Source organism: Monodon monoceros, unplaced genomic scaffold (genome assembly GCF_005190385.1).
Source record: "Monodon monoceros isolate NGI ecotype Baffin Bay Population unplaced genomic scaffold, NGI_Narwhal_1 Super_Scaffold_5, whole genome shotgun sequence".
Taxonomy (NCBI): Eukaryota; Metazoa; Chordata; class Mammalia; order Artiodactyla; family Monodontidae; genus Monodon; species Monodon monoceros.
Genome location: NW_021703782.1, coordinates 80,655,611 through 80,673,322, shown reverse-complemented (window position 1 = coordinate 80,673,322; position 17,712 = coordinate 80,655,611). Strand labels below are relative to the sequence as shown.

At 46.6% G+C, this 17,712-nt stretch overlaps 1 protein-coding gene across 3 annotated transcripts in view; it reads right to left on the bottom strand.

Annotated features, from left to right (window-relative positions):
* Positions 1-274: 274 nt before the first annotated feature.
* Positions 275-17,712, bottom strand: part of COL15A1 (collagen type XV alpha 1 chain) — a 105,927-nt gene continuing 88,489 nt past the window's right edge. Inside the window, exons 32-42 of one of the 3 annotated variants that reach the window (XM_029203052.1) lie at positions 16,325-16,405; positions 15,856-15,905; positions 15,657-15,758; positions 14,665-14,809; positions 10,765-10,829; positions 9,322-9,450; positions 9,125-9,184; positions 8,330-8,389; positions 3,927-4,112; positions 2,374-2,489; positions 275-1,363 (exon numbers count right to left, since the gene is read on the bottom strand). In XM_029203052.1, the coding sequence (XP_029058885.1) occupies positions 1,150-1,363; positions 2,374-2,489; positions 3,927-4,112; positions 8,330-8,389; positions 9,125-9,184; positions 9,322-9,450; positions 10,765-10,829; positions 14,665-14,809; positions 15,657-15,758; positions 15,856-15,905; positions 16,325-16,405 (1,208 nt within the window). In that variant the 3' untranslated portion in view covers positions 275-1,149. The remainder of the gene's footprint in view (positions 1,364-2,373; positions 2,490-3,926; positions 4,113-8,329; positions 8,390-9,124; positions 9,185-9,321; positions 9,451-10,764; positions 10,830-14,664; positions 14,810-15,656; positions 15,759-15,855; positions 15,906-16,324; positions 16,406-17,712) is intronic. The other 2 variants (XM_029203054.1, XM_029203053.1) reach the window with 2 other exon arrangements.

The window sequence follows — 17,712 nt, the reverse complement described above, 5'->3', positions numbered from 1 at the left end:
CTCCTTGAGAGAAAAAGGCAGATTTGCCCAAAGTCATGTGTTGAGACACAGTTGATCCTGTTTGTCACACTGGGGCTCTTCTGCCCCCACTGAGTGGAAGACAACAGGCAGGAGCAGAGGAGCATGATGGGAAAATCTTCCTGTTCTCTGATCATCTCCCGAGGGGTAGCACAAGTGGCAGTGACAGGGTTAGCAAACCCACCCCAGGGCCGCTTCCACATCACTGGTGAAGAATAAAGGAACTGGGGGAAAAAAGTCAAACAGAAGAAAGCGCCTGGAAAAGATGTTTTTATGTTCACTTACATGGAAAAAAAAGAATCAAAGTGTACAGCATGAAGGTATACGTGTCTCAGAAAATTCATCCTCATGAACCTGTTTGTTGAATCGCAGTTATAATTCAAGCATTGCCAAATGGAAGTTATAAAATCAGGGTGGGGTGTGGGGAAAGGGCCACCACAGGAAAGGTAGTAATTATGTGCTATTTCTTCTCTAGTTTCAGATCATTGGGAGTTTAAACTTTTCCAGCAAGTCATTTATATAAACAGATGCCATACTAAAATATGTTGTGTCAAAATATAAAACTCCTAAAGCAATATGGCAATAATATTTTAGGAAAAAAAACATTAAAGTCTGGTAATATCAGAAAATACAAATAGGATCATTTTGAGCAGTTCTGTTTCTCTGTATGAATAGCAGTTGCAAACAATGGATGTATATTAAAGAACAAAACATTTGGTCTGCACATAACTTAGAAAGGGGTACACTTCTAAACACTGACTTTGTAAGAAAACATGAAGGACATCTTACACTCAACCACGGTTAAAAGAAGGAAATCACTTTCTGAAGGATGCAGTGGGCAGAGTGCCAAGGCCTTTGTTTTCAACTTGCTGTTAACCGTGTTGGGATGTGTTTACACTGCATGGGTTTCCTGCAGAATCTAGCACCAATAGATGGATCAGATTTTATCTTTGATCTGAGTCCTTTATGTCTTCAGTTTTGAGTGTATTGAGGTATGTTTTCTTTGGTTGCTGTTGTGATGAATGTGTAATAAAAAAACTAATATTTACAACGTTTAAACATTTTAGATTTCAGTGTCAACTCTTCACACACAAAAAAATTGGAAAACTCTTAAGAATCATGAGAAGGTCATTACTTCCTCACATCTGTCATGAAACTGTTTTCGATACACAGAACAATTAGCCTATTGGCACAGCTGTATGCTTTCTGGTCCAGAATCTTCCCCGTGCTCAGCGGGGAGGCCAAGCCCATGACTGCCATGTCGGCGGTTCGCCACGCTTCACAGTACTGATCCACGAGACGGACTCCGTGGGTGCTGGAGCCGTGCCAAACAACCTTCTGGGGCCTGAAAAGGAATTTTGTTGTGTTACTTTTTGAAATGACCCTTCTTTGTGGCATATCTCGGTGAGCAAATTGGCATAAGTCTAGTGAGTCAAGTCAAACTCCTGAACCCTCCAGGGTCTGACTGCACATCACCTCTCTGTCTTTATCACTGTTTCCAACTTTCTGAACACACTGCATTCCAACCATATCCAGCTTGTACTTGCTCTGAAATCATACTCTCTGCTTTCGTGAATCTGAACCTTTGCTCATGAGGCCCCTTAGTCTGGAATGGCCTCGCTTTCATTTTCAGTGATTCCTTCTCATCTTTCACAAGTCCATTAAACGCCCCCTCTTACAGGAAGGCTTCCTGATTCTCACCACCAAGGAATAATGACTCTTTCCTCTGTGCTCCTACCATCTTATCTGTTTCTCCATTTTCCAATGACAATATTGCGTCTAGAATTGTAGCTAGTCTGTGTCTATCTTCCCACAGACTATGAGCTTTGAAAGGAGAGGTGCTGTGTAGGTTTATTACTGTGCCTTCCAGGCCTGGCATTAGGCCTGGCATAGAGTAGACACTGAGGAAAAGTTTACTGAGTTGTTCTATTCTTAAAAGCATACATAATTTTCAAAGAATTAGAGTGCAACTCACAGTATAGGGTTAAAGAATCACCATGAATAGCATTACTTACCACTTATTAAGTGCCTACTGTATGCTAGATGTTCTCACACTTACCTTTTAATTCTCACAACAGTCTTATCCATATGGATATGATTATCCTGCCCATTTGACAGGTGAGGCAACTGAGGCTCAAAGAGTGGAAGTGCCTTGCTCAAGGTCCCATATTAAATGACTGGACCCAGGTCTCGTGGTTCCATGGCCAGGCTCTCTCCATGGCCCCTGGCTGCCTCATTGAGGCTTTACGCTGGCAGCACCCCAAAGGAGCAGCTGATAAGGACATCCCATTGTTAGACTGTCTCCTAAAACTGTCTATCATATGATATACTTCAAGGGCTTCCATCTCTACTTACCAAGAAGGATCTGTCATTACGTCTCGGCCATCAAAGGAATATATTGGAACATGTGTATTGAACTGACCTCCATGGCCAGAAAAAATTGAGTCCCAATTATCAAAAAGTACTTGGCCCTATGGAGACGAAATGCCATGTTAGAATCATTATACAAACAGCCTGCAAATATTTATCCATTCTTCAAGGCCCAGAAGTCCCTAACCCCAATCCCAGATCCTGGACAGAGTGAGAACTCAGGAAATACTTGTGGTTTGATTTTATAATCTTTCCTTGAACCCTTTTGGCTTTACAGTCTCATTTCTTGAGGTAATTTCTTTTACTATATGTGTATAAAGTCTCCTCCCTATCAAAAGTGTGTTTTAGGTTTTTATCATTGCTATTTTTTTTTTTTTTTTTTGCGGTACGCGGGCCTCTCACTGTTGTGGCCTCTCCCGTTGCGGAGCCCAGGCTCCTGACGCGCAGGCTCAGTGCCCATGGCTCACGGGCCCAGCCACTCCGCGGCATGTGGGATCTTCCCGGACTGGGGCACGAACCCGCGTCCCCTGCATCGGCAGGCGGACTCTCAACCACTGCGCCACCAGAGAAGCCCTATCATTGCTATTTTAAACGTATATACTGAGCTTCGAATTTGTGCCAAGCCTTGTGCTAACCTACAAGTGGATGATGTGGAGATGAACTTCTTACTCCTTTTCCTTCGGTTATTTGTATTCCAAGAATACAGTCTAAGTGGATGAATGTGGTGGAACAGAACCTTGGAAGACGGGATGGGAAGTGCTGGGTGTGGGGTCAGGATGGACTTGCCAGCCTCAAGGTTCCAAACTGGAGTACTGGGGTTCACAGGGACCAAAGGGTCTCGAAGCACCTTTGAGGTCTGGTTAGGGGTCAGGACCCAGGATGTGTGTGAGCAGCAACAGAGCTGCCCCTTGTAGCCTTAAAGAAGTAGGCTATTTCCATGGTATAACTGAGGGATGATGCGGGGCCCTGCCTTGCCAGTGAATGAGGGCAGAGAAATATCTGAGGGTACCAAACCAGGGTGCAGGACAGAGTGGCTCTGCTTTGGGACCAGTGCTCACCAGCTGTTCTCTGGTGCCACTCAGCCAGTGCTCTACAGAAGGCATCCTCAGGTGGAACCAAGAGGGGGTCAAGGAAACTAATTCCAGTTTGTAGTGACTTTGAGTAAACTGCTTTCTCCCTGTGAGCCTCAGTTTCCTCAACTGACAAACAGAAAAGAATAACTCCCATTTTTATCGGGTGTATCTATTAAGATAATGGATATGAAATGCATTGTAAACAAACACAAAAGCTATATAAATGAAAGAGGTCATTACTATCCCTCCTGTCTGCTCCAAGGGTCATAAACCATCCAAACAGGAAGGGCCATTGTAAATATAAGGCAACCGAGGTCCAGAGAGGGAAAGTAACCACCCAAAGTCACACAGCTAATCAGGGCCTTGAAACAACATACTTCTGATGATGTCAGGAGTGGCAACTGCCTCTAGTCCCCGTGGAAACCAGTCCATCCAGGAGGCAATGGGAACGATATTTATTTTTACCTTAAGGTTCACTATTGGAAGGCTATATCTCTCTGCTTTCCTCACAACTGTAGAGAGATCTTGCAGATGGGAGGATAAGAATGCTTCGTAGGTGGACAACAGTCCTGCTGCCCTGGCCTGCTGGAAGCACTGAAAATCAGCTCGAATGTCCCCAGAAAATGGCGTGTTCAGAGCGACCAAGTGTAGCTGAAAAAAGTGAGAGAAAAGACAGTGCAGTTGAAGAATTAAAGCGAACTCCAACCCCCATAACCATCACATGTTCCTAATAAGATCCCAGACTTGCTGCAACGGAAGGCACGCTGGAGGTCACCTTACTCAACCTCTACCTGACATTGGAATTCTAGCCCCTGCTGGACCATCTCCAGGGAAGGAGAGCTCAGGTCTCCCAAAGCAGCCTGAGTCAGCAATCTGAACAGCTCTAAATAGTAGAAATTTCTTCCGTATATGAGGAAAACAAAACAAAATAAAGCACTTCAGAGATCTGAATCCAGCCTGCAGGCAGGCCATCTGTGGGTCTGCCCCTCATTGAGTTTCTAGGAGGTTTTTAAGCTGGCTTTGGTCCTAGATCTCAGAGCTACATCAAGCTATCTGCCTCCTGCTCTTTCTTCCACCTCCTGAGTAGGCCTGGGGCTGATCATGAGGGACCAGAGGGAAAAGGCATTGAAAGGAGAAGGTCATGACATTTATTACTAAGACTGCTGGGATAGACCCTTTTGGAAACTAGGGGTCATACAGTAATTCTAGCCTCACATTCCTGCCACCTTCGTCAGGAGCCCAAATAAAAGCCATTCCATAATCTGCTTTCTCCCACTCTTTCTCTCCCCAAACCCAGCCTTCTTTTGCGGCCCTCTCTCCCAGCCCTTTCTGCTGTACCCTCGGAATTATACTCCAGACTCAGTACTCAAGGGGTAGTCATCTCCCTCCTCAATCTATTGTCAGGAGTAACTTTTATCTCATTAGCATAGAGCTGGTGCAGGACCCGGGCCCATGTCGCCAGAAAAGGAAAATATTGTTAAATATCTTAAACACATCTTCCTCCCTCTTATGTGTCTGAAGACTGTGGCACCCGAGGGAAGAGGCCCTATGGTCTCATCACCTTTCTGCTGCTGTGTTCCTGGGGGCTACACCCAAGGGCGGTCGCAAGAGGCCCTGATGGACTGCGCTTCCCTGATATCAGGGGACACCTAGGAAAGGGGCAGTGGTGAGGGCAGGTCTCCCTGCCACACCTCCAACCCCACCACCTCCACCTCTCCTTCTTTAAGGAGATGCACAGAGAAATGTCTGCAATGATGGCTGCTTCTGAATGGTGAGATTGGGGGCTTTTATGTTCTCATGTTTCTATACCTTTAACCGCTGGAACATTTCTATCATGAATAGATATCATTTTTATGAAGACAGTGACATTTCCACAATCAAACGTTAAAATGGCTTTTTGAAGATGGTTGTAGTTGTGTAAAATTATAAGTGATTTACTGTTTTCTTTCCCCTTCTTTTTTTTTTTTTGGCCGTGTTGGGTCTTCACTGCTGCGCACTGGCTCTCTCTAGTTGCAGCAAGCGGGGGCTGCTCTTCGTTGCGGTGCGTGGGCTTCTCCTTGCGGTGGCTTCTCTTGTTGTGGAGCATGGGCTCTAGGTGCGTGGGCTTCAGTAGTTGCAGCACACGGGCTCCGTAGTTGCAGCACATGGGCTTAGTTGCTCTGTGACATGTGGGATCTTCCTGGACCAGGGATCCAACCCGGGTCCCCTGCATTGGCAAGTGTATTCTTAACCACTGCACCACCAGGAAAGTCCCCTTCCCCATTCTTTTTATTCATTGTCCAAATTTTCTACAACGAATATGTATTGCCTTAGAATTTATAAAAAAATTTTGTAGCTACTGCCCTAACGTCTCCCCTCATAACTAAGCTTTTTGAAGGGTTACCTATACTTGCTTCTCTATTTCCTCACCTCCCATCTACTCTGCAACCAACTAGAATCTTGTTGGCATCTCTCCATGCTACAGAAATGCTTTTCTCTAGTTTCTCAATTTGAACACCACCTTTCAGTTCTTTCAGTGGGCCTCTTGGCAGCATTTGACACTGCTGGCTTCTATCTTGTTTGGCATTCTTTCTTCCTCTCTGGCGATGGCTTCCGAGTTTCCTTCTCGTATGTCTTCCATCAGTTCCTTTTTGTTTTTGCTCCTCGCAATCCAATCTCTTCTTACCACATAGGTTCTCTTTTGGGAATCCTACCATCCCCAAGACAATTTCCATAGCTCTGCTGAAAACTCCCAAGTCTGTATCTCCAGACCAGACCCACTGCAGGGTTGCAGACCTTCTGATCCTGCTTCCTCCTGCTGCTCTCCACCCAGATATCCTACAGGTACTGCAGGCTCACCAGGCCCTACATCAGTTCCTGCTCGGTGGATGGCAGCACTAAAGGAAATGTGTTTCTGGTGTCCACCAAGTCTATGCCTTCTTCTTTGAAAGTGTCCCCACAATACTTGCTAAACAGAGTGGCCTCAGGCCATTCAATTTCATTCTCTTGGCTGCTCTATTTTTTTGTTTTTACATTTAAAAAAAATTGGGGTATAGCTGCTCCACAATGCTGTGCTAGCCTCTGCTGCACAACGAAGTGAACCAGCCATGTAAAAACATATCCGCTCCCTCCTGGACCCCACTCCCACCCGCCTCCCATCCCACCTACCTAGGTTACCACAGAGCACTGAGCCGAGCTCCCCTCACTACACAGCAGGCTCCCACCAGCCATCTATTTTACACATGGCAGTGCCCATACATCAATCCCAATCTCCCAATTCATCCCCTCCACCCCTTGTGTCTACACATCCACATCTGCATCTCCATTCCTCTCTTGGCTACTCTTTTTTTTTTTTAAATAAATTTATTTATTTTTGGCGGCATTGGGTCTTTGTTGCTACGCACGGGCTTTTTCTAGTTGTGGCGAGCGGGGGCTACTCTTCGTTGTGGTGTGCAGGCTTCTCATTGTGGTGGCTTCTCTTGTTGCAGAGCACGGGCTCTAGGCATGTGGGCTTCAGTAGTTGTAGCACACGGGCTCAGTAGTCGTGGCACACAGGCTCAGTAGTTGTGGTGCATGGGCTTAGTTGCTCCGCAGCATGTGGGATCTTCCCGGACCAGGGCTTGAACCCGTGTCTCCTGCATTGGCAGGCAGATTCTTAACCACTGCGCCACCAGGGAAGTCCCTTGGCTACTCTTGATTTGACCGGGAGTAGGCAACTGACCCATGTAGACTACCTCTCCCAAGACTGAGGTGGTATTGAGCTCTGCAGCCGTAAGATCCCATAGAGTTGAGGCCAGGATCAGTGCCACGGCAACCCAAGGCTGTGCGCAAGCTTTGCAGATGTAACCTATGTCTGTGTGCTGGGGTGAGGGTGAAGGGGAAGCAGGAGGAAAGACCTTTGCAGAGGCTGGTCTGTAGAGATACTAATAGCAGGAACAAGAGTCCACAGGCCCTGTTGTACTTCCTGCAATTGAGTTCCATGAGGTTCCTGCAATTATCTGAATAAAATCTTCATTTAAGCTAGTGAAGAAATAGAGTGAGAGTTTCAGATCTAAGCAACGAAATGATCCCTGGAAAAAAAAATCTATCACCACTCAGTTACCCAAGCAGAAACCTGGGCATCATTCCTGATCGCCCTCATCCTCACTGCCCCATACCCAACCAATGACCAAATTGTCACTCCTGCCTCCTTAATTTCTCTCCCATCTGCCCCCTTTTCTACATGTTCACTGCTGTGATCCTAGTTCAGATAATACAGTAAATACTTAACTGTCTTTGGGTCCCTGGTCCTGTGCCCTCTAATCCATTTGTACATTATAAGCAAGGTAATTTCTCTGATGCCCTTCTCTTATTTACCCTTGTCTTCCTTAAAATCCTTCATTGTTCCCCCCACTGCCCAGTGGAAAAGGCCAAAGCCCCTGGCTTGGCTTTCAGGTCCTTGATGACTGACCTTGCCCTATGTAGACTATACACTTTTCCCTTCCCTGCCTTGAACTCTACTCCTTCAGCAAGACTGAAATACTTGGAATTAGAGAAATGTACAGCACTTGCCCTTGCCTGCCTCTGTTCCATACTCCCTCTGCCTGGAACTCCCATTCCCCTCCCCTTACCTGGCTCTCCCCTGTTCTCAACTGTCCTTCAGGTCGTGATTTAAAGGTCACCTCCTCCAAAGAAGGCAGACTTCTTTGACCTTCCTAACACTCCCAGTACCCTGTGTTTGCCTCACCCAAACGACTTCTCACACTGTATTAGAATTACCTATTTTTTATTTGCCTGTCTGGCTAGTCTATACGCATCTTGAGGGCAGGAACTGTGTGCCAAGCATGGGGCCTGGCACATGACAGACACACTTTTGGCATCTGTACAGTAAATGCATGAATTGTACTTACTGCAGGTCTGTCATAATTAACACTTGAAATAGACGCCAGTGGAAGCTGAAGGTGATGAGACTGTCAGGTAAAAAAGGAAAAAAAAAAACAGTCCTGAATATGCATTCAATCTGTTCTTCACCGCACATTAAGGTACAAGTGCAATGTTTCCTGAAAAGCTGCTTTAAACAGTTTGTCATGGTCTTTGGACCACTCTTAACTGTGAAGAGTTTCACACATGAACGAAAAATTATCCTCGGAAAGGGAGTGGATATTCTCAAGACTTTTAGAAAGAGTGCTGAATCAAGGAAGAAGTCCATGTTTTACAACCAACTCATTCACTTAATAGAGCAAGGCACCTCTTGAGAGCCTCAGCTTCCTCACCTGCGAAGTGGGAATGCTATCACCTGCCTCAAAGGGTAGCTGTAAGGTTAAAATAGTGGACAACGCAAGCTGCTGGTGTTCTTATCAGGCAAGGAAGTCTTAGTGTCAAATATTAAAGGGCTCTTCTAGATTGCTTATGCCAGCCGTGTTTTCACAGATCAATAAACTGAGGCCAAGAGAAGGGAATTCCCTTGCCCAAGAGGATTCAGCTACAACATGGGAATGGCAGGTCTCCAGCGTCTGGGTCCAGCTCTCCCTCCAGCTGTTGTGAGAACGTTCTGTTGGCACTTGGTAATTTTGGGGCTTCTGCCAGATAGTGAACCATGCAGAGCTGGCTGTCCAGAGTCTGGAGAGCTTGATACTGGATGCCAAGGGGATTCAGCAAGTGCTGGTGAATGAAGGAGTTAGAGGTAAGGCAGGGAAACGACTCACATTGCTGGAAAGCGCAGGGGGGGGTGGGCTGTCATCCGGAATGGGGATCAGTTCTCCCAGCTTTAAGGAAAAGAGTACGTTGAAAATGAAACATCAACTAGAAACTGTTCGCCTATTTTCAAATCAGAAAAATGGCATTTACAGGAGTAGAATGTTATTTTTACAGGGTACTTGGAGGCAGTTTGTTAAAGAATTACCTGCAATTTTTTCCAACCATCTCTGACACGAATGAAAAACTCGGTGCTGTCCTTCAGGTAGATGAATGTCCCTTCTATGACCAAATGGGCTTTCTGCAACATGTCAGCCATGTTGCTAAATGCTGTAACCTGTCAGATAATTTTAAATTGCAAACATTGCGGCTATCATCACAGCGATGGCACAATTTGAAAAACTGGCCTCTGTAAAGTCAAGTATGAGCCATCCCCTCACAGCCAGTGGAAAGGCCTATTGTGCCACAGAGAGATATATAACTTCATTAATAACCAGAGGACTTTCTTTCCGATAAAACAAAAACATGCATTACCTGAAACACAAATCTCAATTACAATAAACAAATTAAGACAAAGAAGATAGTATCCTGAGAGTTCAAAGACATTTAAAAACTGTTAGCAGAGTTGGCTCTGTTGGACGTTGGTACTGGCAAAATCATGGGTAAGTTTTGCCGCTTCCATTGGTGTGAGCTGCACCATGGCACCAACATTGTTACATGTGTTTTGTTAGCTCATGCTGCTCCAAATTTCTTTTCATTTGGAGTAAGAAATGTAAGCAAGTGAGTTACTCTACCCACGTCTTAAATCTTTTTTGCCTGGCTGGGTAGTTCCAGTATTAAATACACAGCAGAAAATGGGGGTCTGTAACTTCTCTGTCTAGAAAATTGCCAAAGATCAGACAGCCATCTCGGCCTATCCAGGCACAGGCATAAAAGCTGGAAAAATCTATCGAGAAGTATCAAGCCTCAAAGAAATATCAACATTTTCAACTCAGAAAGATTATAAAAACTTAATTTTCACCTTGCTTTGAAGATGACTTTGTGATTAAAATGACTCAGGCATCCCCCAAAGGTACCAAATATCGAAATTCCATCTACTGTTGGACAGTTCTTCATCTGGCAGCCCAAATTTCCAAATAAAATCTATCAAAGACCAAAGAGCATTCCTAGGACTCCTGACATCCTAATGAGGTATTTGTCCCTCTTTCTGTGCATCACAATAATCTCTGTGTGCCATATCCTGCTCCAATGATCTGCAGGGTAACAAGGTACAAGAGACATCCTTTGGTAGAATGGAGAAGGCTGCATTACCCAGGGGAAATGTAACCAGCACAGGGCCTCCTGTGATGTTGTTTACGGTCTTGTGCCTGTGTTTTTTGATGTAATATGATTGGCTCTTGTTACAGTTTAGTCAATTAACGATTGGAAAGGTGGAACTTAAATCATAAATGATTTTGTAGTCTGTACCTTTTTACTTAATAAGTCATCCAAAGAGATAATAAATACCCTGTTTGTGAAATTATACCATTTCTATTGTCATGGAGGCCTAACTCCAACAGAGAAGGTGTGCCAGCCCTAAACACTGCAGCCAAAGTTCTAAGGAAACCCATCCAAAGCAGAAGGATGAAGACACACTGATGATAATACTGACCAGGTTCCTGGATCCGGGAAGCCCTGGCTGTCCTGGAGGGCCAGGTGGGCCTGGAATGGCCACAGCTAAGACAAAGCAGAAAAGAGAAGTTACAAAAAAGCATACTCTCTGCAAAATGCCTCCGACGTTCAGCTGGTCACCGAGGGGAGCGTTCACCACCCCACTCACAGTGCTGCAAAGTGTTGCACCTCGTAGCCGAATCTTAGGAGCTCTGTGCCCAGCATATGACTCAGCCACATTGACTGGTTTGGGGGAGAACTGAGATTCTTGACTGTAGCCCTGGATGAAGTCATGCCTAAGACTTTCCAGTTTTATAAGTGAATAAATTCCTGTTGTTTCAATTGTTTGTATAAGTCAGTCTGAGTTGAATTTTCTGTCACTTGCATCCAAAAATGCTCTGACTCATACAACTTATTTCTCCCAAGAGACAAACAGGTAATTACTGAACAGAGGAAGCAGGCTCAGAAAGAAGAAGAGAAGGTGCTGGGCTACAGGGGGGCAGGGTAGGACAGTGACAGGGGCCCTGGCCGTCCAGCCAGGAGACTCAAGTTCCCGATTTGTCAGTTCTCAGCTGTGTGATCTTGGGGAAACAAACTCTCTGAACCCCAGCTTCTTCATCGGTGAAATGTAAACAGATATGTCTTCACTAGCCTGTGTGGAGCACTGAGAAGAACACAAACTAGGAATGTGCTTTGCAAATTGTATAGCATCCAACCAGAGATTCTTACCTTTTGAGGAGTCAAAATGCCCTTAAAAATCAAATCAAGGCTATTGCCCTCTCCCCTAGAAAAATGCACATATGCATATCTGCAAGTGCGCGCGCGCGCACACACACACACACACACACACACACACTTCTACTTAGAATGTTAGTGGGAAGATAGCTCCCTGAGGCACATCTTTGAATTTTCTAGGAGTTTATGGTTCCCAAATGAAGAGTCCTTACTTTAGGCAAACATAAAGAAATGTTATTGTAGCAATTCCGCTGCTCTCCTTCTACTTCTCTGATCTCTAATTCCCCCCAGAATCTGCAAAACTCTTGGTAGAGTTAAGGATGTTTGTACAAGTCCCAGTAAAATCACTGTATGAGATTTTTGAGGTCACTGCAAATAAGCCTGTAGTCTGACACAGAACCTGAAAATTCATACACAGGTGGTGAATGTCTAGTGGAGACAAAGTCTGAGGACTTGGATTTGGACCCCAGCCATGCCTCTTCCTAGGATTTGTGACCTTGAGTCAGACTCAACCTCTCTGAGCTTTGGTGCCTTCAGCCATAAAATGAGTTTTATAATCTTATGCATTTCATCTCCCTCCTGGGGTTGCTGTTAAGATTAAATGGGATAGGGGCTTCCCAGGTGGCGCACTGGATAAGAATCCGCCTGCCAATGCAGGGGACACGGGTTCAGTCCCTGGTCCGGGAGGATCCCATGTGCCACGAAGCGACTAAGCCCGTGCGCCACAACTACTGAGCCTGCGCTCTAGAGCCCGTGAGCCACAACTACTGAGTCCGCGTGCCACAACTACTAAAAGAGCCCGCGCACCTAGAGCCTGTGCTCCACAACAAGAGAAGCCACCGCGATGAGAAGCCTGTGCACCACAATGAAGAGTAGCCCACGCTCGCCACAAATAGAGAAAGCCCAGGTGCAGCAACAAAGACCCAGCACAGCCAAAAATAAGTAAATTTTAAAAGCAAATTAAAAATTAAAAAAAAAGATTAAATGGGATAATGGATATGGGAGTGTTTTGTAAACTGTGAATTGCTATATATTATGTGAAGGGTAATCCTTTTCAATGGAGCAAGGAGTCCTAGGGCCCCCTAGTTTAGGGCTACTATGGACAACAGAGTCTCTGAATCTTGTTCTCACCCTGCAATGCCCCTCCACTCCTTGCAATTCCTATGTATCCCTCAAGGTTGTATAGGCACCTATGGTTTTATCCACCCAGCACCTTCTCTCTTTACAGGACCAGCATCCTCACTTGCTCCTGAGATCTTCCCCTTCACCTCTATGACCATTCAGGTCCAGAAGGAGCTGTCATGGTCTCATGTGATCCCACCTCCTGGCCACAGATGACTGGTCCAAGGTTGGGCATCTGGCCCAAGACAGGTCAGTCAGTGTCCTTCCCCAGAACACCCCCACCCCCGGGCTTTTCAAACTAAAACTGAGAAACAAGGTCAAGATTTCTAGATGACGGTGGAAGCTGTAGGTTGTCGGTATTTCTCGCCTTGCAGAGGACATGGTCTATGGCGAAGAAGCGTGATGCTGCAGTCAGAGAGCAGCTGAGCAAGAGATGGCCAGAGAATCCTCGCAGGGACTGAATCTCTGGTTCTGGCTGCACCTGAAGTCTCACTGCATGCCTGCCCCCTTACAGATTGATTGTTCACACCCTCCTGCACATCCAATAAGTTTCCCTATGCACTTGAGCTAGTTTGAGTTCCATTTCTGTCACTTGCCCCAAAGTCACCTCCTGTGTAAAGTTCTCCCGGATGCCCCAGACATTGTAGGTCTCCTCCCAGGTGTGCTTCCACCACAGCTGGCTCATGCCAACCCAAACAACAAAAAATGATGCATTCATGCTATTATTGCTGCTGCTGTTATTTTCCACCATGGCACAGTGGAAAGAACACAGGCTTCGGAGCTACTCTGATCTGGGTCCTAATCCCATTCATGCCACTTATTAGCTGTGTGACCTTGGAAAGGTTCCTAAACATCTCTGGGTCTCAGTTTCCTCCTCTGTAAAATGTGGATGCTAATACTTTCCTTGAAAAGCTTTCTGAGAATCCAGTAAGATAATGTAGTAGAGTGACCGGCAGAGTGCCCGGCACTTGGTAAGTACTTGATAAATGGAGATTTTCTTCTATTTCACCCATTTTTCGTTTGAGGAAGTGAGGTACCAAGGGGTGAAATTTTTACATAGAAGGGTAGAATCAATGCTGGTCCTCAAGTCCCTTAAGGCCCAGGCATTGACAAAGCAGCCAGGAAGCTTCCACCCACACGTGAAAAGATGTTCATCATTATTAGTCTTTAGGGAAATGCAAACCCAAACCACAATGAGATATCACTTCACATGAATGAATGATGACTAGAATAAAAAAGATATGATAATAACAAATGTTGTTGACAATGCGGAGAAATTGGAACCTTTTGTACACTGCTAGTGGGAATGCAACATGTTGCAGTCACTTTGGAAAACAGTCTGGTGGTTCCTCCCAAAGTAGAGTAACCATGTATATGACCCAGCGATTCCACTCCTGGGCATTATACTCGAGAGAACTGAAGACGTACGTTCACACAAAAAGTTGTACACAAATGTTCACAACAGCACTATTCATAGCAGCCAAAAAGCGGGAACAACTCAAATGCTCATCGGCTGCTGAACAGATAAACAAAACGCGGTCTCTCCGTACAACGGAGTATTATTCAGCCATAAGAAGGAGTGAAGTACTGGTACATGCTACAACTTGGGGGAACTTTGAAAACATTATGCTAAGGGAAAGAAGCCAGTCACAAAAGGTCACATATTTTGTGATTCCATTGATAAGAAATGTCCAGAATAGGCAAATCCATAGAGACAGAAAGTAGATTCATGGTTTCCAAGATCAGGGGAAGATCAGGAAAAAGAGGAGAGACGGCTAATTGGTACAGGGGTCCTATGTAAGGTGATGATAATGTTCTGGCATTAGAGAGAGGTGATGGCTGCCCAACCTTGTGAATATATTAGAAACCATTAAACTGTGCGCTCTAAATGGGTTGAATTCTATGGCATGCAAATTATATCTCAATTTAAAAAGAAAAACGAAAAGAAAGAAGGCTCCATCCAGGAAACAGCCCTCTGTCGGATAGTGTGGCTCTGACATGCCACCCAGGTGTGGTGACGCTGGGCACCACTCACAGTACTGACCTGCTCCTAGGATAGCCGGAGGTCCTGGTGGCCCCGGGGGTCCCTGTGGCCCAGGGGAACCAGGTCTCCCAAAGCCAGGTGGCCCAGGCAGGCCAGGAGCACCTGGGGGTCCCTGGGGCCCGATGATGGTCTCCCCTTTCTGGCCCTGTCAAGTGCACAGTAACAGAAGAGAGAAAGCGCCATTAGTCACTAGAGGTCCCATCTGTTCTTTTTGTCAGGACATTGATAAGAAGTCAGTAAACACCCTCTATTGTTATCATCATCCTCAATCCTAGCACAAGCCAGGAGGTGGAAGACCTAAAGAGCGGTGGCCCAGTCGTTATGTTGAATGACAGCAGAGAAGCCTAGGGAGCCCTGGACTCAGAGGCCTAGAGAGGGGCAGGGCTTGCCCGAGGTCCCAAACAAATCAGCAGCAGAGCTGGAAGGAGAACCCTGGTCTCCTGGCTTTGCTCGGTCTATGCTCATGGCGAGTTCCAGGTCCAGAATTTGCTCCTGGTCCCTGAGGGTCAATGATCTGATCATAATCTCAGTGGAGGCATAATTTGAACTTCTCTTTTGTGATCTGGAGAAACTTCTCATCCTAAGAAGACCAAGCCGATCTACGGGCTCCTTCTTTGATGAAATTTCAGAAGAATCAAATAGCCCCCTAAAAACATCTCCCTCACCTTCCCTTCTGCCTCTGTTATCTGATGTGTTTACCATTAACAACTCTTTGTGCTGAGTTTTCCACCGCTGATGTGAATAAGGCACGGTGGTGGGTTACCTGGAAGCAACCTGCGTGCATGTGGCCTTGGCTAGCTCCCTTTCCTCTGTGGCCTCTGCCAGGTTCCCCACCCGTTAGCAAGTATGGGGGAGAGAGGCCAACGCCCAAGGCCTGCCTGCAGCCTGTGGTGCTGTGACTGGCCCTTGCTCCCAGCTGCCTCGTCACACTGGGGGGCTTCAGGGAGCGCCGTGACTCCCCAAGGAAGGGGTGTGGAGGGGTCGCTACTCACCGCCAGGCCTGGACTTCCCGGCAGGCCCGGGGGCCCTGACACAGAGAAGCCACTGTCAGAGTCTCCTTTTTCTCCTTTGATCCCCTTGTCTCTGTTCTCCCCCTGGAAGCAGAGAACATCCAGTAAGAGTCAGATGAACCAGCCTCTGACATAAGCCTGAGAACTTGGAAACACAGGCCAGATGTCGAGAAATGCTCACCTTCAAGCTGTTCAGAAAATGTCTCAGGTAAGTTGGATCCACAGCAGGGCCTGAAAAAGAAACACTTTTTAAAAATCCACAATCAATCTCAGAAATTCAAACACCAAAGCCTCCAAGTTGGCAACCATGATGAGTTCCTAGCAGAAGTGACCCCACATTGGTTTAGCTGACAGAGGGGGCACTGGGCTTGGAAACAAGCACTAGTTCAGATCCTGTGACCCTGTGGCATCCTAGGCTTGTCCCTGGTCCTCTCCAGGCCTCGTTCTGCAGATGAAGCTGGAACGATCAGAACTTCCAGTCTCTCTTGACAAAGTTCTATCTTGCACACGTGTTGCCCATGACTGGGTCTCTCTGGAATTCCATGGAGCTTGTGGACAGGGTGGTAATGTAATTAGCCTTACTTACTGGCTCAATTGGATTTCTCAGAAACAAAAATCAAGGGCAAGATCCAGAACAAGAGTTGGGATACCTGGTGGTCCCTGGGCCCCCTGGTCGCCTTTTTCTCCTTTTGAGCCAGGAAGACCCCAGGATCCTTTTTCTCCTTTAACACCTGCCACCAAATACACACAACATTAAAAAAAAAAAAAAAAAAAAGAGAGTGGAAAATCACCTTCATTCTATATAAAACATTTTTGAGACAAGTTTTGAAACTGAGCCCCTTGAGCTAAGTCTACTCAGCAACAAAGGCCTAGTGAGGATATAAAATCCTTTGCTATAGGATGGAGAGGCAGAGGTAGATGCAGCAGACACAATTCCTGACCTCGGAAAGCTCTCAAGGAGACAGACACGGTGAGGGTAGCGCGAGGCAGGATGGAATAAGTACCATCCTCAAGGTGCCAGCAGTGCATCATGGGAGCCCAGCAGAGGCTACAATTAACTCCCCTGGACAGCTTCATGCACGTGGCCTGAGACTCAACGACAAGTCAAGCTCCCGGTCCCATCCCACCTAAGCCTGGGCAGCACGGTGGTGCAAGGGGAGGGGAGGACTCTCCGGGAGTGCCGCAGAGGACAACTAACGGTGCTAAGTATTCCACTCGCAAAGTTGGAAGAGTGCCAACAGTGCGGTACGCCACTCCCCACAGGACTTGTGAGAAGCACCGCTTCTGCAGAACCGGCCTTACAGCCCTCTCTCCTCCCCCAACTCTTTATCTGAGAGGGGGCTCAGAGAAAGCCTCCTGGGAGTACAGAGTTTGGGAAGGGAAGCAGTCCCCTTTCCCCACCTAGATGAGTGGGTGGACACTAGATCTTTGAGTTCCCAGTTCCCGAGAGAGATCAGCTGACCAATGTGTGCCTACACACTGGGGATCCAAGAAAGCAAATCCAGCTCCACCCCACCTCCTCCCCAAGGTCCACCTTGCACCAGGGGAAGGGAGAGCCTTGAATTGGATCTGAACAAGCAGTTTGAGAACAGCCTGGACTTTGTAACCAAAAGTGACCAAAAACCCATGAAGCCAGACACCAGCAGGGACACCACCACCCAAGCAGGCCAGGAGTGACAGAGCCGAGCCAGAGGTCAGTACTGGGGGAGAAAAAAAGGCCTTTCCCTGTTTAAACTGCAAGCGTTCAGACTTCTCAATCAAAAGGGGCACACATGGTGTGACAGCGTGTGTGGGGACAGGGAGCCAGAGTCACTGCTTGCCCGCAGGCTCCCGTCTCCTGGCCTATCCCCCCTCTAATGCGTGGTAGATAAGCTCCTACAGCCCACGAACATGCTGATGTTTACTAATTACTAAGAGCCAGTGCGTCTCACACTGCACTGTGTATACACCTCAGAGGGAGCTTGTGAAAATGCAGCTCCTGGTCTAGCAGGTCTGCGATGAGGCCTGAGATTCTGCATTTCTAACAAGCTTCCAGGAG